The 23,562-nt window shown below is 45.5% G+C and overlaps 1 protein-coding gene across 4 annotated transcripts in view; it reads right to left on the bottom strand.

Moving 5' to 3' along the window:
- The window catches only part of TMOD1 (tropomodulin 1), a 497,118-nt gene that overhangs the window by 63,627 nt on the left and 409,929 nt on the right, over nt 1-23,562 (bottom strand). For all 4 annotated transcript variants that reach the window (XM_085636597.1, XM_085636598.1, XM_085636599.1 and 1 more), the window contains exons 7-8: nt 20,324-20,431; nt 17,528-17,671 (exon numbers count right to left, since the gene is read on the bottom strand). In XM_085636597.1, coding sequence (XP_085492723.1) covers nt 17,528-17,671; nt 20,324-20,431 — 252 coding nt within the window. The remainder of the gene's footprint in view (nt 1-17,527; nt 17,672-20,323; nt 20,432-23,562) is intronic.

Genomic DNA, 23,562 nt, shown 5'->3' with positions numbered 1-23,562 from the left:
ACCTACTTTTTAAATACACTGCATCCTGCCGTTGGACTGTCCAGGGCCTACCTTAGGGGTAAGTTATATGTATAAAAAGGGAAGATTTAGGCCTGGCAAGAGGTTTATCTTGCCAGATTGAAATGGCAGTGTAGCTGCACACACAGCTGCACACACAGGCTCTGCAATGGCAGACCTGAGACATGATTAGAGGGCTACTTAAGAGGGTGGCACAAGCAATGCTGCAGGCCCACTAGTCGCATTTAATTTACAGCCCCTTGGCACATGTACTGCCCTTTACTAGGGACTTGTAAGTAAATTAAATTGGCCTCTTGGGTATGAGCACACATTACCATGTTTAGAGGAGACAGCAAATGCACTTTAGCACTGGTTAGCAGTGGTAAAGCGCTCAGAGTTCTAAGGCAAGAAAAAACAAAGTCAGCCAAAAGGAGGAGAAAGGCAAAAGGTTTGGGAGTGACCCTGCAAAGAGGGCCATTTTCCAGCAGTGCTGTTTTCAAATTGAATTTTTGTCATTTTGGTGTCATTTTATTTATACAATTATACTCTATTTTTCTAAATTGGTTTGGGATATTTCTTGTGTGGTGTTTTCACTTTATTACTAGTTGAGTCCTGCATAAATACTTAGCACATTGCCTCTAATTTAAGCCTGCCTGCTGCTGTACCAAGCTACCAGAAGATTAAGCACAGCTTATTTAGTGACTTTTGTGGTTCACCATGACAAGGATTGTTTATTATTTAAATGGGGCTTCCCCCCCTTTCAACTAATAATCCAATTTCTTACCCTGCCCTTGGTGGGGGCGTGGCCCCAAAATTACCTGTTTTACAGAGTGCTTTTTTGGGCGGTTCCACCTTAACCTCACTTTAAAAAAAAAAAAATCTTACCTCCCTTTGCCTCCATCTACTCCTGAACCCTTAAAAACCCTTACCTTTACTCACCCCTTAACCACAAAAGCACCCTAACCCCTTTACTAATACCCAGCCCTTACCCTGAAATCACCCTTACACACCATTTAGCCCTAAAATAATCCGTACCCCCTTTACCTCTCCCCAGTCCTTACCCCTAAAAAATACATGTGAAGTAAAGCATGCAGAGTAAAAACTGCAGAGTAAAGCTCACATACCAATGTGATGTATGAAAGCAAAGTACCTTTTTACATTGCTTTGGTACAGACTGTTTATTTATATTTTCAGTTTCCATATAGTGAAGTGAATAAAGATGCAATGGGTAGAGCTTTGTATTCAAAGACATTGAGACTGCGAGCGTGAGAATTTCTGGGAGAAAACCAATAGCAAGCAGGAGGGTTTCAAAATCTATTTCAGGGAAAAAGGTTCAAACGACAGTGTGGGTAAATTTATGAATGCTGTGAGACCATTAAAGGTGGTGGCAAATTGGTGTATTAGTAAATACATTAGTTCTGGCAATGAATAACTTTTGATAAAGAGGAAGTTGTGGTGCTTACATCTCAATAACTATAGTGAAAGCAAAACCTGCAAATATCAACCAAGCGTGAAATATGCAAGGAGGTGACTAGATAGGGGCTAGTGTGAAGGATGGCAAGAAAGGCAGATGATTTTGAGCTATTTAAGTGGAGTGAGATGACTGGTTATTAAAGAGGAAAACATGTTTCGGATTTGGAAGTGAAAACCCGTCAATTCCACCCACCATGCACTTCACAAGACCTCAAACATGGCATCACAGATTACATCGGTGAACATCGCTGATGACATCACTGTCAATATCACAGATCACATCATTATTGATATGATCAATGCCCTTGGTCCAGAGTCTGTATTTTTTTTTTTTTTTTTGTTTTTTTTTGAAAACCTTTATTTCGAAATTCAGGACACAGCTATTCAGCCGACAGCCCGAAGGTTCGGCAGCATTGCAAGTTAAATACAGTAATGTGTCCCCGATACGATACGATGAGTAATGCAAAGGTCCAATTTTAAATAAACACAGAAAAAACACACAACAAACCCCAGCAAGGCAGAACATTGAAATCCCATGGCGAAAGCCCTCAGGGGAGGCAGGACCCCACTCATCTACTAAGTATAAGACTGTGTGCGGAGGAAGAAGGGGGACAGCAGAGGCCCAGAACGGTTACCAAAACCAAATTGTGCTGGAAGGTAGGTCAGGGGGAAAGCTGTGCCTCGGGAGGTTCCAGGTCCGGGGCAAGACATATTCCCCCCCTGTATTGGTTCCACCGCCCCCAGATGGCATGCCACTTCCGGGGGCGACCTCTAGAGCAGTAGACCGTCTTCTCCCTAAACATGCTCCAATCCATGTTCTCCTTCCACGCGGTCAGTGTAGGGGGTCCCGAGGAGCCCCACAATCGCGCGATATCCCTTTTAGCTACCATGTTACCCAGAGTCACCCATTGGGTCTGCGCCTCATCGAGATCAGTGGGCCCCCAGACGTTCAGGAGGCAACACCGCGCCTCCGGCTGTACCACAATGCCCGTCACCTCCCCCATAACTGCATGGACTCTCCTCCAGAACTCCACAATGACACTACATTCCCAAATAATGTGCAGGAAAGTACCCACCATACCACATCCCCTTCTGCACAGGCCATCCTCCGAGAATCCCATGTGGACCAGCCTTGGCCCGGTAACATACACCCGGTGCAGTATTTTAAGCTGCACCAGCCTCAGACGCGACGGGATCGCAACCTCCTTAGGCGAAGAAACCGCTGACTGCCAGTCCTCATTATCCAACTCGAGGCCATCCCTGGTCCACTGTTCTCTCAGCCCCAATAGCAAGTCTGCCCGGACGTTTATCAACTTCTTATATATGAGCGAAATCGTGCTCTCGGGCATATGACCATCAAGGACTCGGTCCTCAAGGGGAGAGGACTCCGGCACCTTCTCACCCTCCACGAGGACTGATCGGAGGGCGTGACGCAGCTGGATATACCTAAAATACTCTGAAGGCCCTAGCTCAAACTCAGTCTGCAACTCCTCGAAAGACTTCACCCTCCCCTTATACAGCACATCCCCCACCTTGGATATACCTATCAGATCCCACTTATCAAAGCCCTTCGTATGCCAGAGTCTTCCCAACCTTTCCGATTCAAACAGTGGGGTAGCGAGGGTTAGCCTATCCTTCCAGCCCAGCGAGTCGGTCGCCATCTTCCATACGCGCACCGCCACACCTGTGGGCCCCGTGAGGGACGAGTCTAGGGACCGCGAATACAACGCCCTGTAGTAGTTGCCGCCGCGCAGCAGCCACCTATCCATGGCATACCCAGGGCTGAGGGCAGGGCCGTAAAACCCATGGTTGATCGCGCTCAGCTGCGTGGCCCAATAGTACCGTCGGATGTCTGGGAGCGCAATGCCCCCATCGTACCATGGGAGCGTCAACTTTGAAATAGCTATTCGCGGCCGCCCGTCCCACAGCAACGTCCTTTGGAGGCCTTCGACCTCCCGAAAGTATTTGGCCGGTACCCAGTCCAAGGTGTTCTGGAGGGCGTAGAGGAAGCGGGGAAGAGACATCATTTTGAACAGGGCCGCACGTCCAACAAGGGAGAGCGGCAGCCTCCGCCAACCTTCAACATCTCGCCTCAAACGTGCCAAGGGGGGGAGCAGGTTCCTCTCATAGCGCACAACAGGATCCATGGATATAAAAATCCCCAAATACACAAAACCTTGCTGGGCAACCTGTATCGAACATGTTCTAGGGATCGGTGGGACCTCGCCACTAAGAACGTACAAGTACGATTTGCCCCAATTAATCACCAGCCCCGAGTTCCTACCGAACGATGCGAGTACGTCACAAACCACTATAAGTGATTTCTTTGGTGAGGCAAGATACAGCAGGATATCATCGGCATAAAGCGAAATACGGTCCTCGTGATCAGGCGACCACCGAAGGCCCCGTATATCCGGGTGCCAACGTATCCACGCAGCCAACGGTTCAAGGGCGAGGGCGAACAACAGAGGCGACAGGGGGCAGCCCTGCCGAGTACCCCTACCAAGCTGAAACGGAGTAGATGCCCGACCATTCACCACAACATTCGCTAGTGGCCCCTCGTACAGCAACCGGACCCAACTCACAAACCCGCGACCGAAACCAAACTTGGCCAGCACGGCCCATAAATATGCCCACTCCACCGTGTCAAAGGCCATCGTGGCATCAAGAGATGCCACGACAGCCGGTTCACGTAGCGTGCCCGCCCTGGCGATGACGCCATGAAGACGCCTAAGGTTCAATGCTGTGTTTCGGTGCGGGATAAAGCCAGATTGATCCGGGTGGACCAGATCGCCAAGTACCCTAATCAGACGGGTAGCCAGGAGTTTGGCCAGAATTTTCGGCTCGGCGTTGAGGAGTGAAATGGGCCGATAGGAGGCGCATCTATCTCGGGGTTTACCCTCTTTGTGTATGACCACGATCGACGCCAGGCGCTGATCCAACGGAAGGATCCCATCTCCCCGCGCCTCCAAAAACATGGCGCGCAGGTGAGGGGCGACCCTATCCGGGAACAGTTTGTACAGATCGATCGGCAGTCCGTTCGGTCCAGAGGCCTTACCCGAATTCAACGCGCGAATCGCCCCCGCCACCTCGTCAACCGTGATGTCGCCATCCAAATCGTCCCTATCTATGTCAGAGAGGCAGGGCAACTCGATATCACGGAGGAGATCAGACGAGTCTTCGGGCGGCCTGTCCGACACAGAGGAATAAACCCTATGAAAATACTCCGCGAAACACTCCACAATCCCTTAAGGTTCCACAATCGCCTCTCCCCCCTCTCCAATCAATTCTGGCACCACTCTATTGACCCGTTCCTTCCTGTCCAGCCACGCCAGGAGTTTCCCTGCCTTATCTCCAACATCATACAGACGGCCCTGTTGTTCCCTGCTGAGGGTCTTGGCGGCGTCCGTCACCAGGTCCCTATACTCCGCCTGCTTCAAGCAAAGCTCATGCAATGAGGACTCTGTGACCTCCTCCTCCATATCCCCCTCAAGGGCCGCAATCTCCTCCTCCACTTGCCGCACTTCGCAATCCCTCCGATTCTTGGCAGTCACCACCAGGGAGAGGGCCTCCCCCCGAAGCACGGTCTTAAAAGCTTCCCACAGCGAGATCGCCGAGTCCACGGTTCCCAGATTGTCCTTAAAGTAATTATCTACCTTCTTTACCAGGGCGCTGCGCATCTTGGGGTCTCGGAAATACCATGGGTTAATGGGGGCCACCCTCCCTCCTCCCTCCCGACCGAGATCCAGCCGGATCCACACTGGCGAGTGATCAGAGATACCACGTGCCATGTGCCGCGCCTCGGATATCAACGAGGCATGTGCGGCCAGAGTGAGCAGGTAGTCAATCTTGGAGAGGCTACCATGCGCACCGGAGTGAAACGTGTATTGACTCTGTGTGGGGTGCCGGAGCCTCCAGCAGTCTATCAGGCCAAACGTGTCTAGGAGGTCTGGAAGCCATTTCTGAGCCCCCCCTGTGTCCCTGGGCGGGTATCTATCCAGCAGTCCGGAACCCACAGCGTTGAAATCCCCTCCCACTACCAGCATGCCCCCCGGGAGAGTCAGCAAAGCCCTGCCCAATTCAGCAAATGTGGCGGCCTGCAGGGCCGGCGGGACATAAACCGAAACCAAAACCAGAGTCCTTCCTTCCCACCGCCCCGCCACCGCCACAAACCTCCCCCTATCGTCAACAATGGTGGAGTCCACCTCAAAAGGCAGCGATGCTCTAACGAGGATGCCCACACCCCTGGACCCAGAAGAGAATCCCGAGTGTGCAATGAATTTATACCCCTTCCTATTCAGGGCATAGCACGTATTGCCTATGAGATGCGTCTCCTGCAGCAGTACAACGTCTGGCATTGAACGTTTCAGAAATTGCAAAACAATCCCCCTCTTAATGCGATCCCCCAAACCATTAACATTCCAGCTTATAACAGTTAGGCCTCTACCCCCCATCCTCAAACGGAAAGAGGCCCACCCCACACCCGAGGCGCCACCATGGAACAGCCCTGAGGATAATCATCATGCCTTGCAGAAATAAACCCCCCAACAACAAACTCAAACTCCCCATAACTCCCCCCACCCTGCACCAGCTTAAAAAGCCCCCCCAACTTGCAGTGTGCCTGTCGCCCTACAAAAACAAAAATCTACAAAAAGTACCCTAAGGGAGGAAAAGAGCACCCCTCGTCCTCCCGCAACCCTCCACAGTTACTGCACTCTGTTCAAATCTTCAAATATGGTCAAATCAAGTCAGGCCGGCTTTGAGGTATCAGCCCTGTCCATCCCGGCCACTGTCTCCATGCTCAGCTGTGTCGTCCCCGGTCCGTCGCCGGGGCAAAGCGTCCAGCCATTCGTCGGCCATAACAGGAGAGTCAAAAAAGAATGTCCGATCTTCATGCACCACCCGTAGTCTGGCGGGGAAAAGCGTGGCATACTTTAGGTCCCGCTCCCGAAGTCTTCGCTTCACCCCCAGGAAGCTCTGTCTCTGTCTCTGCACCTGCTGGGTGAAGTCCGGATAAAAATTCACCGACGCATTCTGGAAGGGAACTGGGCCCGTCACCCTCGAAGCTTGCAGGATAGCGTCCCGATCTCGAAAATGAAAGAGCCGGGCGACAATCGGCCGCGGCGGGGCACCCGCCTTGGGCCGTCCGCCCGGCACCCTATGGGCCCTTTCCACCGCAAAAAACTTCCCAAGGCCCTTAGGCTTCAGATGATTGAGGACCAAATCTTCCACCAGCAGGTCCACCGAAGCCTCATCCGAGGACTCCGGGACCCCGATGACGCGCACGTTGTTGCGCCTGGACCGGCTCTCGAAGTCCTCCAGCCGGCGGGCGGCGAGGTCACTCTCGGCCCTCAGCTTCCGGACCTCGTTCTGCAGATCCGCGACCTCATCAGTGAGGCTCGTGGTCCTGTGGTCCAGGTCCTTAACGCGTTCGTTTGTCTTGCCCAGGTCCGAGCGGATCAAGTTGACATCCACCAGGATGGCGTCCACCTTATGCGCCAGGGCCTCGAATTGCCTCCCCATCGAGGTCTGCATCCCATCAAGCGCGCCCATGACATCCTGCAGGGAGAGCTCCGGTGTCCCAGGCGAGTCCTCCTTCTGGGCATCCGGCGCCTGGCTCGATCCACTCGGCGATGTCTTCAGGAGGGCGTAGCGGTCCATACTGTTGACTTGGGAATACGTTCCCCGCCTGGTGGACTTAGTCTTCAGCCGATCTCCTTCTGCCTTGCCCGACATAATGGACTCCAGGCAGTCCAATGCAGTGAAGACCGTCCCCTCTCAGAGAGAGGTATAAAGAGTGAGCAGGTCCGCCTTGTGCTGCCAAAGTAGCCCACCGAGCGTCCCCGGGGTTATAAAGCCACCCAGAGCACTACAGTGTCCGGGCAGACAAAGGGAACGAAACCGAAAGTGAAAGAGCGAGGGCCTCCGTCCGACAGTTCACACCTCACCAGGCCGTTGTTGATCAACTAGGAGTCGGGCATCCTGCCAACTCTAGCCCCTGGCATCTCCGGGAGTTAGGCCGCAATCTTTCGCCAGTCATAAGTCCGGTTCCCGATGGGCGATCCAACCGCGGGTAGCATCAATCGCCTCCCTGACAACTCAGCAACACGGTGCCATGCATACCATCAGGATTAGGGACAGGATAGTCGACGGAGGGCGCGAGGGTCTCGGGAGCTCTAAGCTCACGCGGCCATCTTGGTCAAGCGCTAGGCTCCTCTCCCTGTATTTTTAATAAAAAACATACATGGCCATATAGTTCTCAAATCTAATTTAGGCAAAATCTAATTTAGGCAAACAATCTTCTTCTCCTTTTTATGAGTTTTGATAATCTTAAAAAGAAAAAGTAATTTTTCTGCCTTTTTTATTTCTTCATGACTTTACAAGCAGATTTTGTCCTAAAAAATAAAACACCTGTAGAGACTATGAGAGTTTGCAAGGGTCTTTCCTGGAAATCCACTGTGGCACAATGTTAGTTATTTATTTCACATTTTTATAACTGAACCGGAAGGGTGTTGGCGTACTGAACATCAGTAGCAAGAGCCCTTCATGCTGTGCACTCACCCCCAACTACTGCAAAATTCAAACTCACTTGACTCTAGGGAAAGTGATGCTGGCCACAGAACCTTATTGAAGCTGAATCCCAGCACCTAGAGTGCACTGGGCATAGCCAAAGACCTTACCCAGTGGGTTGGTCTCAGGGCAGAATGGAGTGGACCCATGTCCTTTGCACAAGAACAAAGCGCACTAAGTATGGCCCTTGGCCTTGCGCATTGTCTTTCTTGAGCACAGAGTGTGGCCTCTGGCCATATGCTATTCCCAGTAAACAGGTCTTTGGAGCACAGTCTGCTATGGCCACCAATTAGTTTAGCACAGTGTGCATGAGTGCACAACTTTACCTTTATCAAGTCCAGACAGATTATGAAAATGTAGCACAATGATCTTCCTGGTAACATATGGGGATGTTTACTAATGTTTCATGTAACGCAGGGCAGCAAACAAAGCTGCTGTTCTGCTTTGCGTGGAAGGGAGACAGCAGAAATGCATCATATCTACTGAGATATGGTGCATTTCTGCTGTATTCCAACGCTGGCGCACGGTGCTGCCTAGCACCAATGCAGGCACCTTTGCACCATGGTGCACGGGTGCCTGCTTTACAGACAGGATTGCTCTTGTGCCGGAAGTGATACCTTCAATCCTTAAAGGCATTTTCCTCTTTCTAATGTTTGCTGCAGAATGCAGCATGCATAGAAAGAGGAAGTAATATGCTGCAGAATGCAGCATGCATAGAGGAAGTAAAGAGGAGAAACACAAATATTTCTCGCTGTTATGCCTGGTTCAGCGAGGCACATCATTGTGGCACAATACTAGGTTTACTCATCTTGGTATGTCTGTGATTTGGTAAATCTGGGATTGTGTCAAAATCCATGGGTGGATGTATGAAAATGCCCATACTCCACCCATGGTATCCATCCCTGAAGCAAAGTAATGCAAAATCTGATTTGCGTGAGTCGTAGCTGTGTCAAAAAAGTGGCACATCCACAACGTAAAATATTAGTGAATCTTGCCCTTAAGATCTAAGGAAACAAAATAGCTACCATCAGTTGCAGGTAACTGTTTTGTTACCATGTGCCAGATGTATGTAGGTAAATGTTTGCGATTACCACATAGCAAATTTTTGCGATTCGCTATTTGGTAATCACAAATAGCAATGTACAAATGTGTGTTTAACAAATTTTGCGATTCCCAGTGGGTCGCAAACAGACCTACCTCATTAATATTCATGAGGTAGGTCATGGTTTGTGACACATTGGGAATCGCAAAAATCACAAGGATGCAGCCTGGTTTCCTTAAATGAAAATGGAATGCGTTCCAAAAAGAAAAGTGAAAAATGTTCTTTTCATTCTTTAAGAGCAGGCAGTGGTCCGTAGGAATCTCTTGGGACCCCTTCTCATTTGCGAATGGGTCACCACTTACTTGAAGTAGGTGGTAAAATGATAATGTTCTGCGACCGCATTTCAGTTCAAAACATTCACACATACCACTGATACCACTGCGATTTGGTATTCGAAAGGGATGCCCTAACCACTCCCCTTCCTAATACCGAATCGCAAACCCAATTTGTGATGTTGTAATAGGTTACCAAATCGCAAATAGGGCTTTGTACATTAAAATATAATTTTTTGCAGTCGCGAATCGGGCTCTTTGCAACCTCAACCTTTGTACATCTGGCTCCATAATTTCTAATATCGAACATATTCAACAGATTTTCCACACAACTACAGAGTTAGAAACATTCTTGGCGGACTCCATTTGAAGTAATAAAGTCTGCACAAGGAAGCCATATGCGTATGAGAGTCACCATTTTAAAACCATAGAATCTGTCTTAGGATGCTACATGCACGAGGTAGACACCATCTTAAAATTACATATATTCATAGAAGACCATTTTTTCTCTTTTCTGAGCATACCAGGGGTCAAATAAATTGGGACACTATGACTAGTTTTTAAAAAACAGGATGTTCTTTAACTACTAGTAAACCTTTTTTCTTTTCTTTCTTATCTCTAATGTATTGATTGCATTTATTTGTTTTTAATTATAGAGAACACATTATATTATAAATGAAAGTATGAGGCCATGAAGAAGCCATCAAAAGGATCACGAAATGTATACTGTCCAATATAAATGGTAACGTAAAAATTATCAATGCAAAACAATGACATATACTGAAGCTACATTGAATTTATTTGGAGAAAGTGAACTAGATTTATATCTTAGGCTTTGCTGCTCCTTGATCTATCTGCAGCTTTTGACACTGTGTCCCACCCCAGACGTGGGACCCGTGCTCACTACGCCACTGGAGTCAAGCTATCCTGGCTGATGACGGCTGATAGCCAGAAACCGGTCCTAGGATGCTTGATTCCGGTCCAGGGAAGACATGGCTTGGCAGTTCGGGCTGGACTGTTCCCATGAGGCACAGGGTCAAGACTGATTTGCATATGGCCATGTCTGAACTGGGGTGGTGTAGTGGGCAAAAGAACGATGGATTTAACCCAGATCTCTTGACTGGGGGAGAATGTCTGCATTGTCAGCATTCCGTCCATCATTTGTTTGTTGTAACGCTTTTCGCCCTAAGTGGGATGGGTATTCCCAGACGTGGGACCCGTGCTCACTACGCCACTGGAGTCAAGCTATCCTGGCTGATGACGGCTGATAGCCAGAAACCGGTCCTAGGATGCTTGATTCCGGTCCAGGGAAGACATGGCTTGGCAGTTCGGGCTGGACTGTTCCCATGAGGCACAGGGTCAAGACTGATTTGCATATGGCCATGTCTAAACTGGGGTGGTGTAGTGGGCAAAAGAACGATGGATTTAACCCAGATCTCTTGACTGGGGGAGAATGTCTGCATTGTCAGCATTCCGTCCATCATTTGTTTGTTGTCCCACCCCATTCTATTACAACAATTGGGAATTATTGATGTCCGTGGCTCTGCATTGGCCCGTAGTCAAGCAGTCTGGATGGCTCCCCATTCCTCTGAACCCAATCCTCTTGAGTTTAGAGTCCCCCATGGCTCAGCGTTGAGTCCTATATTGGTCAATGGATATATGACACCTCTTGTGGGGCTGATCAAATCTTTCAGCGTGCAGGTGGTGTCATAAACAGACAACATTAAAATTATCCTCACGCTTGATTGGAACACTCTCAAAGCCTTAAATAATTATCAAGTCATGCCTTTCAGCTGTGTTCCATTGGATGCACCTGAGCAATCTTCAGTGTAACACCAGCAAAACGGAGATTCTGTTATTTTGTTCTCCTCCACTGGTGTGGGATGGCTTATGCTGACCCAGTCAGGTCCCACTGGCACCCCATCTTCTGTAGTAAGGAATATGTTGATGAAATTCAATAACATGACCTCATTTGGGGCTTAGTTCAATAGCGTTGTGGCCGTCTGCCATGGTCTTCTAAAATCACTAAAGAAACTTTTGTATCTGCTAATTGTGCAGTATCAGAAAATTATTGTCCATGCATTGGTCACAGCAGGATTGGACTATGCAAATAATCTGCTCTGGGGCCTTCCTGCATACCATTCGAGAAGACTACAGTTAGTTAAGAACACCGCAGTTCAGCTTGGATTCAATGTATCAACAAGCATTTACAATGCAATGGTCTCGGCATTGGTAAAGTTAGAGCTTTTGGCATTGCTCATGACATTATTTTTGTTTATGTTTTTGTTTTTAAAACATTTAAAGAAACGGCATTGTTATTTACAATGTCAATAGCTTAATCACTCTCAAATGCGAGACCTATTGCATTTGCACCCACACACAGATTAAGCTATTGACATTGTAAATAACAATGCCGTTTCTTTACATGTTTTAAAAACATAAACAAAAATAATGTCATGAGCAATGCCAATAGCTCTAACTTTAACAATGCCGAGACCGTTGCATTGTAAATGCTTGTTGTTGTGCCTGCTGGGAATTCACAGAGGGATTCTAAGCAGGCGAGGCCCGTTTACAGCTGCCGAGGTCTCCTTTGTGAGTGCGAAAACGAGGTAATTGCCACACAACCCACTTTTGATCCCTGTACAAACTTTTGTTTGTAATGGGCACTTCTATTCAGGACTCAATGTACTGAAACCCTAGAGACACCTAATGCACGGATTACAAATGCCTCTGTAATTATAATCCTGCACAAACCCCTGTTTGCCGTTGGTGCTGCAGTTACCAGTGGGTCAGAGCTTATTACTGGGTTTAATAAAGTCTGCGTACCCCATTTAAATATTGGCATGTCGAATCTGCTGACATTTATCGAAGGGAAAAGGCCCTGTAAATACCCCAACAAGCAGATTTTGGCGCGATTGGCGCCAGAATTCACAGGTTATGTCCCGTAATGAGGGCTAAACTCGAAAGAACGAATATTTACTTAGCGAGACTTTGGATGATATTTGAGGTTTCTAGTGAGGCTGCAATCTCATGGCCCTACAAGCAGCAACTACTAGCCACACTCGCCTACATGGGACACATGGGTCAAATGCATTCCTGTTCTCTTTCACTATTCATAACCTCCTACCTAACCTGTGGAGATTTTGGAGTATCACATGGAGCTGTTTTGTCTGAACATGCAGAGTGAGTGCTGGCATCTGAAGAGGAGAGGGCTTTTTTCCCTCTCTAAGGGTGCTATACTTTCTGGTGCATATACTTACTGCACGTCTAAGGTACATAGCTTTAAAGAGAGAGTGGTCCATACAAAGTACGGTGTTCTTCCCTTCGCTAGAGTTTGATCAGACACCGTGTGCTCTAGGGTCAGACAAGCCCGGAAAGTGGGGCTGCTGACACTTTGGTTTGGTGTTTTTATAGCAGCGCGCGACATTGGGGTAAAAGCACGTGCCCGTTCCTTCTCTTGAAGCTGTCCAGAAAAGCTGGCGTAGCTTGCGCGATAGAAGCGACATAGAGAGCCCCCCTACGAGGGGCAGTTTGCTTCTATGATCTGTGATGAAACAACCCTTCAAGGCGGTGGTGGCCAGCTCCTGCCGTCCCTGTAGCGAAGGGAGGGGCTGCAGCGCCCGACCACATTTGTTTGTGAGGAGTGGATGGCTCTTCTGAGGTGGGGCGCACTTAGGCCCTTTACGTGTGCAGCATGAGTAGGGACAGAAAGCAATTTCAAAGAAGGCCATTTATAACCGGGAAAGGCAGCGCAGCCCGTTTTTTTCTGGTCCATCCATAAGTAAATAGAGAACACGAGCTTACAATGGCTTTCTGTTGTGCGAAAGCTCGACTATTTTGAATAAAAGGGAACAATAGGATTTAGAAGCTGCTCTGGCACTTAAGAGTTTCTCATTTTCTGAAGAGCCGCCCTCCAGTGTGCTGCGTATATGCATCTTGCTATGCAAACCATTGCTCTACTTTCTTGCACCCACAGCAGCTATCCTCTACACTGCTGGTTTGGGGGGGGCTCCCTGACCCTACCTGGGTATGGCCCTGTTAGAGAGCAATTTTGAAGGGGTTACCCGCAAAAGTACATCTTACATGGGTAATATTTCACGTTTTTTAACGTTCAATCTCCTGCTACCTCGGAGCTCTCTCAAAGTGGTTTCAGGACATCATGTTTGAATGAAAAAACACACCAAACAAAAGGAACACTACATGCGCTGTTGTATTTTGTTTTCGCAGTTTATATACACAAAAATATGTGGATTAATTGTGAGAGCTATATGTCCACAGGTCCCGTAGGTTACCATTTCTGGGCGGTCAAGTTACCCTTTCTTATCCGTAAGACAATACCCACTTCCAGAGATATTTCACTCATGGGCAAATATTAGGGTAGTTCAGACCTCCGCTTCCCATATATACCAAGAGTATTCCCAATCTTAATGTTAAGGAATGCATTTGTTGGAGGCCTTCGGGGAGAACGGGCGTTTAATGCGTTAAAATTAGTGGAGTAGATAAAAGTTACCTCTCTCCATGTTGATCACCACTAGATGCCGAAATAGGAACAACCTCAAACTTTCATATGACGCAGGCCCTGCACCCGTATCTTTAATAACTGTCACCATTGTCGGTGGTTCTTACTTTATCACCTTTAAAAGATGTAAATCTTAGCGCAGCCTGCCCGCAGCCTGCCCTTATCTGAACCTCATAAACAGGGTAGGCCGGTCACTGCTCAGGGCGCTCACTGGGCTGTCCCAGGGCTCAGAGGGTGATTAAGTCGGGAGTAAGCTCCTTCTTGACAGATAGAATGCATTCTGCTGCCAACCATGCACTGCCTTCGACTAATTGCAGCATGTAGCAATGTAAGTGGATGCTCAGGTGACTAAACACAGTCTGCCGTCACATTCTATAAAACGCACAGTGCGGCACTATGCAAGATACGCCCTTGTGCGACACGTGCATTGTTTGCTGGAGCGATGAGTCCGTTTATATTTAGCAAGTTTCAGAGGTAATACGAGCGCCTGTTGGGGAGGCTTCATTCCCATGTTATGACCAGCACGCCTCCCGCTCGAGGTGTGCCCCTCCCTCTCCTCCTCACCGCCCCCACCCCCGTTTTCCTTTTCTCATGACCTATACAGTGCTTCAATTCTTTGTGGAAAGTCTCAACATACATTTGTGTCAATAGCAGACCTGTTTTACTGTGAGCAGGCAGCTTGTGAAATCTCCCCTAGGACCACCTAATGTTTGCAGTCGGCTGCGAAATTCTCCCCCAATACAGATCTTTTTTCCTTTCTCTCGGCTCGATTTAACAAGATCCCGTGGAACGGCGACAGAACCAGGACAGACTGAAATAAAAACGTGACTCACAAAAACGCAAGGGCTGTGGAATCAATCCATCTTTGTCGTAAGGTACCCACACATATCTGCACATACAAGCCGCTCCAACCTGATCGACGTTGGTGCTGTTGAGTAGGTCGCTCCCGCCTTTGCCCTGTAGCATGGCCTCGGCTTCTTCCAGGTCGCCTCCTGCGCAAGCTGCCAGAAATTCGGCGGCTCCATCGAAGCGAACTGCCCGCGCCTGTCCGCGGGGCTCAGCCGCCTCCTGGTTAGTGCAAGAGGCAGTCCAATGCCACAGCTGCTCCCGCCGCCGCTCCTTGGCTTGCGCCGCCGCCCCCTCCGCCATCTTGTGCCTGGCACAGCCCCGCCCCTCCCCCTGCTAGATCTTTTCCGTCTTTTTTTCTCCAACTGACCGGGCAGGCGCGATGGCATTAACGCACGAGTGGGAAATACACACATAACCAAGTGTAAGAGGAGTGGCGCAGCGGCCAGGACAGGGTGAGGAGAGGTGAGGAGACCAGAGCAGCAGCCGGACGAAGGGGGAGCGGACGAGCACACGACCGCCTTTCTCCGAGGCACAGCAGAAAATGCCTCGGAGAAAGGGAGCGTCCTTTTCGGATTTGGGGGCGTGTTTTGCTGTTGTCTCCTCCCTGAGACTTCTCGCAAAAAACACGCCCCCCGATCCGAAAAGGACAGGGCATAATCGGAGTGACTGGACCTCTTCTCCAGTGGCTGGCCAGCATTTAAGAGGCCAGCCAATGGAGAACAGGAGAAAAGAGGGGCGGGTGCAAGCCCCTCTTCTTAAAGTCATTAAATCTCGCGAGCGAGACTGCGCAAGCGCAGCCATCGCTAGCCGAGACCTAAAAAGGAGTCCTATCCAGCAGCATCTGAAAGAGCTGCATTGTCACCTCATGTAGGAGAGAGTCCTGTTTAAAGGGCTCATGCTGACTCACAGAGCCTTCACCAAAAGGGGCCATGGTATCTGAGGAACAGGAGCAGACTATATATTTCGGCTCGATCCTTATGCTCCTCGGACGCTCTGCTGGCGGTGGTCCCCAGAAATAAAAGGGAAACATGGGGTGGTTCCTCCTTTTCATTCCTTGCCGCCTCCGCCTGGAATTCACCCCAATTGCAACTGCGGGAGATGAAGAATTAGCAGACCTTTAAACGCCTTCTTAAGACCTGGTTATTCAATAGAGCATTTAAGTAATTATGTGTCAGCTCTGATAATCACTAAACCTAGTAGCGGCGGGACACTCTTGGAGTAGCTGTGCCCCTATAAACTTGATGATTAATTGAATGATTGATTGAATACCAAAGGCCTCCTTTCATTCTTATTGTGGCTTGAATATGTGCTCAGCAGTCACAACATTTCTATCTGACTATTCATTGACCTGAATTTGCACCTTTGCCTAGATGACTAGATCATGGTCAACAAAACGATCATGTATGCCAGGATAATTTATTGCATTTGTTTAATCAAAGGATTAAACTTCCAGTGCCATAACATTTATAATTAAAGCTGTCATCATGCGTTAGTCTCCATCAACCACAACACAATTCAATACTGTTCACTGTACCCTGGCAATTGTTTATCATAATCAGCTGTGTCGGATATCACCACAGCGTATATTTCTGCCACCCATAGCATCAAATCTAACTGCACACTACTAAGACCTAAGCAGATGGTATGCCCTATGTAAGTGTACTAATTTATTCATTCTTAGAATATGTCATCAGTGACATCATGCATAGATCTATTATGGGAAAATAAATATTGGTATATATTTTCTCAATCTGAATATAGAAACTGTTTCCAACTGGATCCCTGCCATCGAGCCTTGGATCAAACAACATAATGTGCATCGCCACTTGCTGCTTTGGAACTTGTTATTTTCACAGTTTAAAAGCCAGGATATTCATCCTCAGAAAATCCTAATAATTCGGCTACCGCCAACAAATGCGTATGCGGCTTAACCTTCCGCAAGCTTAATTGAGGCAGTCTCTAATTATTCAGGCTTGTACCCTTACTGTCCTGATGATGATCCTACTATTTTTTAAATAGGATCGAAACGTCATCGACTAATGTAAACAGTTTGCACATTAATCGAATCTGATAAAAAAAGTGTATTTACTGTTTCCTCAAGCTTGTTCGAAATTGTGTTCAATATTCCACAAGCTACCCTTTCTTGCCTGATATGTTCCTGTCCTGAAGTGTACTTGTCATGTGTTTATGTAGGATGCAGGATTGTGTCCCACTGTATTGATGTGTTTATACTTTTGGTTTGGAAATTTTTGAATGATTAAATTGACTGTCCGGCTGGACACTCTTAATATAGCACTGATAGGAGTCTATATTTATCCTTATGACGATACTTCTCTTTTTAAGGACCATTGTTCTAATACGCAACTAAGACCTAAGCAGATGGTATGCCCTATGTAAGTGTACTAATGTATTCATTCTTCGAATATGTCATCAGTGACATCATGCATAGATCTATTATGGGAAAATAAATATTGGTAAATATTTTCTCAATCTGAATATAGAAATTGTTTCCAACTGGATCAGAAAACTCCCCTGTGAGTGCAACCTTCTCCCCAGATTATATCTTTTCCATATTTGATGTTTTCTGTTGAGTAGGACTGTGGTATGTTTACCAGAAGATTGTTAGTTCATTGAACACTGACTGTTATAGAGGACACTCTCTAGTTTGTGCTTGTTATCAATCCGCAGATGATAGGGAGCGCGGTTTTGTTTCGGTTTTGCACGATGAATCAGTCTGCATCTTACCTGGTTGTCAATTCTCAGTTCTTCCAGCGACGTGTTGTACTGAAGAGCCTCGATCAACGCCAGAACGCCCATCCCGCTGATGAAGTTTGACTCAACATTCAGGCTCTTCAAGGAGCTGTTAACTTTAAGCATGTCTGCCAGTGCCTTAAATGACATAAGGAAAATGCAGTCATCACATTGTCAACATATCTAGGCTTCTATATATTTTAGTAAGAGGTGGACCTCTCTGAACTTTGACAAATTCAGTCTTGTACAACTTTTTATGTCAACAGTGGCAGTACAAACCATTCTCTGAAAGCAGGGGACTGCAGCGGTTCCGGTAGCACACGCTGTACATTGCATAGGAGTAACTTGTTTTCTTTGAACTCTTTACTCAGGAGGATAACCACTCTGCTACTGCATTTTATCTGTTTGTAAATGTATGTGGAGTTAGTCTCCTTGCAGCATTGACTTCATACATTGCTCCTCTACTTGTCCTTTTCCGCTCTTCATAACTTTACTGGCTCTCTTCACTTTACAACCAATCAATGTAGTTTATTGCTTAGTTTAAAACATACTGTGTACTAATTACAACAGTATATTGCCCTTTTGAAACAAAGTAGCTGGAATAAAATTCAAAACATGGCAATTACGACTTGCAGAGTGTTACATTTAGTCAACATTATTGTGGTATGCTTCGGAATTGTAAAATCCGGTAAATAGATCAACAATCACTATCACAATTTCGTCAAAATAATTGTATATACATTTTGCAACAAGCTCTCTGAATTTCTCCACGCAGTGCACTCTAAACATTTCATTTATATTTCATCATTAATGCAATTTGATAGGTCATATTTTTTAGAAATAAACACACATAATGCCAGAATGTAACAAGTAAACAGATTTCTTCTATCCTCAATTAAATGTTTACATGTGCACCTGTCGTTCCAACAGCTTTATTTTTGTGGCACAGATGAGGGATCTCATCAACAGAAAGCGCGGCTGAGAGCCCACCTCTCACTAAGCGCATTTACGGAGCTTCTCATCTTTGCAGCTGGTGGCGGCAGGTTAATTAGAGGTTTGGCTTCCTTTATAAAGAATACGTTTCGGGGCTTAAAGCTTTGCTCGGAAGCCCGTGCCTGGCACTATTGAATGTCACTGTGCCAAATCTCAAGAGGGCACAGTCTTGATTCCATCTCACGCCTGTTTAATCCGCCATTAGACAGGCACTCCCTGCCCCTTTCTCTCTCTTACAGATTAATGCTTTCTCCTGTCACAATGTTTACTTCTTCCTCTTCCTCGTTCGTTCCCCTTTATGTATGAGTTCCCAAAAACGAGTGCTGATGGGGCCCACCTGTAACTCACAGGTCAAAATAAGCACTGAATAGAGGACTAGTGCGGAGGGCTCATGCACGCACACTCACTCACTGAGTCCTACCCATCCATAAGTGCACACACTTCTCCCATCTAGTCACAAGCACACACGTGCGCACATACCCACATGCATCCACCGTGCGCACATACACCTATCCATTCAGAAGCACACCTGTACTCATACTCACACCCCTGTGACAAGTTCATACACGCGCACTCTTGTGCCTGGCAAGCCTTGGCGCAGGAAACGCGGCTCCTAGGCATTAGCGCATATAAAGCGACTGGCTGCCTGACCCTGACATGGTGAGTGTCGGTCAGGCAGACCTCTGCTCAGCCTGATAGACACTCATCATGCTTTGGAAAAGGGGGTGAGGTGTCTCACGGAGGCACTGACAAGCCGCCACTGTTGGTACTCCTATTATTCACACTGACAAAAATAATTCCATCAACAACTGTGTCTTTTCCAAGTCACTTTAAATCATCACTTTAATTTGAGCTATTTCTACCCTTGAATATTCTATTTTGGTCCCACAAAAAAAAATGTCTACCTGCTACGAAGTTCACCTCTGATTGAACCTTTTCTCTCCTGGCACCTTTTGCTCTATTTCTCTGCCTTTCAAAATAGGTTTCTCAGCCTGACAACATGCATATATGCTCTAACCAGTTTACCTTTACGATTTCACTCAACTTATTTCAGTACCATAATGGCAGTTTTTTTTTTTTTTTACTTTTCTACAATAAAGGATAGAAGTAGCTATATTCTGCCCTTTGATATTGCCTGTTTGTCATTAATGTTATCCAGACTCCTCTCCATTCGCAATGCTGGCTGCACAAGACATTCTCGAAATAATACCACATCTTTTCAAGACTGGCACTCTTGAAGTGCTGTCTGTGATTAGCTATGTGCTGACCCGAGTGGTGCTCTTTCTGTGACATGGATGCTTCTGTTTTGGCAAGCTATTTCTACATGGGTTTCTATGGCAGGCAACCATAATACACTTGTGCCACCATTAACACATTTGATGGTGTTAATATGGTAATTTCGTTGCATCAGACTCACATTAACAAAAAATAAAGTTTGTGAAGGGGCACTATTATCTGAAAAATGTATTTCCAATTAGTGTGGGCTTCAAATATTTGGTGTATAATTCCTATACTAAACCAATCGATGAACGCCATTCCCTCCTCAGCTAATCTGCAACACACGGTTCTAACCATATAACCTCATTCCCAAGGAATTACCCTAGTGACGTAGAGCCCTGTATACGTTTCACAAAACTGTTGCTCCCCGGAGAGTAATTGTGACAGCACCTGCAAAGAAATTACATTTTGCCAATCACTGTAAATATGCACATCTGTTCTTCTATAAGTAAATATGGACACCCTATGAAACGCATACTCTTCACATTTGAAGTGATTCTTAAGGCACACATGACTTACAAAAGCAACAGGATCATTGCTCCTTGTTCCTACTAAGCTTAATTTTTTGACATAGCTGTTTTTCTTCATTGATTCTGCATAGGCTTTTAACGTTGGTATTGGAATGTTCTGTAAGAAGAGACAGGAAATACAGAATAATGACAGCATACCAAAATGTGCCAGAACGTTTCACACCATACAGTCACAACAAAACAATCTGTTTTCTTCAAACGGAGAAACATTTGATTATCTGTATAACCCATGTGTAAATAAGTAGCTTTTTTTAGAATGAGCTGTGCAAATATTTTAGCTAGCTCTATGGCGTGAGTATGTCATTACCCAGTCTTTTCTGGGACCGTTTTGGGACTAAACGCAGTCCAAATGATTAATTAGGAGATTTAAAAAAAATATATATTTTATTATGTTTTTCAGAAAGACTTAGAAAATGAAATGTACAATGACTGTTTCTCACTCGTTGCTCCATTTTCTGCATTACACAGCAGTATTAACTTATCTTAATCACAAAATGTATATGAAAACGTGAAAAAAGGACTTAAAATACTGAACCCTGTGGGCATATTTTGACCATGTAATAATATGCCTAGTGACTTTATGTACTAAAGTAGCTAGGGGAAAATCCAATATTCCTAGGTCCCTTCGGAATCATTCAAGAATTTTACACTGATTTAAGGAAACAATGAATGGGAGAGCCCACGAGCATTAGCATCAATATGAACATTAAACGATAAGCTGAGCAGAAACTGATGACCGCATGCAATTAAAAAGATTTAGGGCCTTATTAAAAGTTTGGCTTGGCGGTCCGACCACCGTATTACGAGGCGGTCGGTTTGGCTTTGCGAAGACCACCGCTTGACCGCCGAGACTGCCGACCGCTGGGTTCACGGTCGGAGACAGGCAGCCACCATAGAGCAGTACAGGGAAATGGCACCGCCATCTGTATTACGAGTTGCCTGTTCACAAGCAGACTGTGGGGGTCAAACCGCCTGTTTCAAGGTGGCGGTGATGAAGGATTTTAGATGCATACTTACCCCTTTATTCTTCTTCCAGGTAGATTCCTTCATGGATGCCTTTCTCCAGGTCCCCCTTCACAGCAGGATATTGAAGCCAAGGATTACAACCCTGTTTGCAGTACATGTGAGTCCTTTTCGAACCATATACCCATTGCCAGGACTGCCCACATGAGCTGAACCCCAGTAATGGGTATATGGAATTTTTCCACCTATATCATGAATATGTGTGCATCCAACACATCTGCAGTCGAAATGCACATCCCATCATTGATATATTTGTGAAAAGTACTTACCACCGCTGCAAGATCCATGCCTCCAAATCGCCGGCTTCATGGTCAACTCATAATACAGTGGTCTTTGGACCGTCAGTGCCGTGGCCTGCTGGCCGGGACGTATGCGGTCCTGCAGTAGTCGGACCGCCAAACTCGTAATAAGGCCCTTAGTCTAAGGAAGTGGATAGTGGTGCAGTGCACACTTGGGGTGAAAAAGTGCAGATATAAATATTTGGTATCCAGGCTCTTGGTTACAATCTGAACAAAATTCTGTCCAAAAAGCTAATTACATCAACATTTAGAGCCAGATTCATCAGGACTATTGTTAACAAGCATATTGATACAACGTGCCATATAGGCCGTGCCAAAAAACAGATTTTGTCTAATGGCAGCCTCTAAACCGGTATTTGAACAAAACAACTGATTAAAAATTTCGGGAGGCATAAATATCGAAAAATAAATATTGTGATGCACAAATATCATTGACAAGAATATAATTTTTGAGGTAAGTAAATCTTTTTTAACAATATCAATGTTTTTAATATCGTTTTCTATAATATAGTGGTAAAAAGTATAGTTTTAAAATTATTTGAATGTATTTTAGTTGATATATTTATTTTATGTGTTACTATTGTTTATATAAAAGTTTTTTTTTAAAAATAGTTTGTAATTTTAAGTAATTTTTTATAGCAATTTATAGTGTTGTAACAGGTTGTTGGGGGATAGGGTGGGAAGTAAATTAAGCAATAATTAACAATTAATATTAATAAATTATTTAATTGATTTATATTTCTTACTTATTTTGCTTGTATTTTAGTTGCAGGCTGTTAGGTTTGTAGGGGTCTAGGGTGGGAACATAAGTAATAATTAATTAATAATTTAAGAACAATTTCGAAATAATAATTTAATGAATTTTTAACTATGTAAAATATGGAATACTGAATTATTGTGCTAACATTTTAGTTGCAGGATGCTAGGTTTGTAGGGATATAGGGCGATAAGTTATTTAATCAGTAATTAAGTTATGATTCAATATTATTTGTAAATCCATTATTTCATTGAATTTTAAATATTTAAGTTATGGACTTTTGAATTATTTTAATGATATTGTAGTTGCAGGCTGTTAAGTGTGTAGGGGTCGAAGCTGGAAAGTTAATTAAGTTATAGTTAATTAACAATCAATTATTAATTGTTAACTCATTAGTTCTTTGATTTTAAATATGGAAAATATGTAATACTTATTTTTAAAGTTAAGTTTTCCGGGCGGGCTACTAGGATTATAGGGTTATAGCGTGGAAAGTTAATCAATTAATAACTGAATAACACGTATTTAATATTTGATAATTAATTACTTTAATGAATAGTAAAATGATGATTTTTTTATTACATATATATTTATGTTAATCAATAATGTTTATGTTAAGAGTTTAATATTTTTCTACATTCATGGTGTTACTTATATATGTAATGTGTTTGAAGTGAAGTACTTTCCTCACTCTTGTTTAGACTGTAGTAGGAGATAATAATATTAACAACCTCTTTGTAATTTGACACTTTTCCTACTGTTGTACTGTATGGAGTGGGATTAGTACATTTTACCCCTCTGAAAGCCAATAATTCCTCTGCTGTTGCAGAGACTGGAGTGGGAATTGTTAATTTTACCCCTCAAAAGTCCAAGGGGCATATTATCAAGAACGGCGTTATAATTATCGCCGCTTTAGCGGCAGGAAACTGCTGCTAAAGCGGCGATAATGGGCTTGATAATATGCCCTTGAGAATTCCAATAGAAGCCCATGTTCTGGTGTGAACCTGGGCTTCTATTGGAATTCTCAAGGGCATATTATCAAGCCTATTATCGCCGCTTTAGCTGCAGTTTCCTGCCGCTAAACCGCAGATAATTTTAACGCCGTATTTGATAATATGCCCCGAACACTTTCCCTACTGTTGTACTGACTGG

Source organism: Triturus cristatus, chromosome 2_1 (genome assembly GCF_964204655.1).
Source record: "Triturus cristatus chromosome 2_1, aTriCri1.1, whole genome shotgun sequence".
Lineage (NCBI taxonomy): Eukaryota > Metazoa > Chordata > Amphibia > Caudata > Salamandridae > Triturus > Triturus cristatus.
Note: the sequence above shows the minus strand (reverse complement) of the source record. Positions and strands in the feature narration are given on the sequence as shown.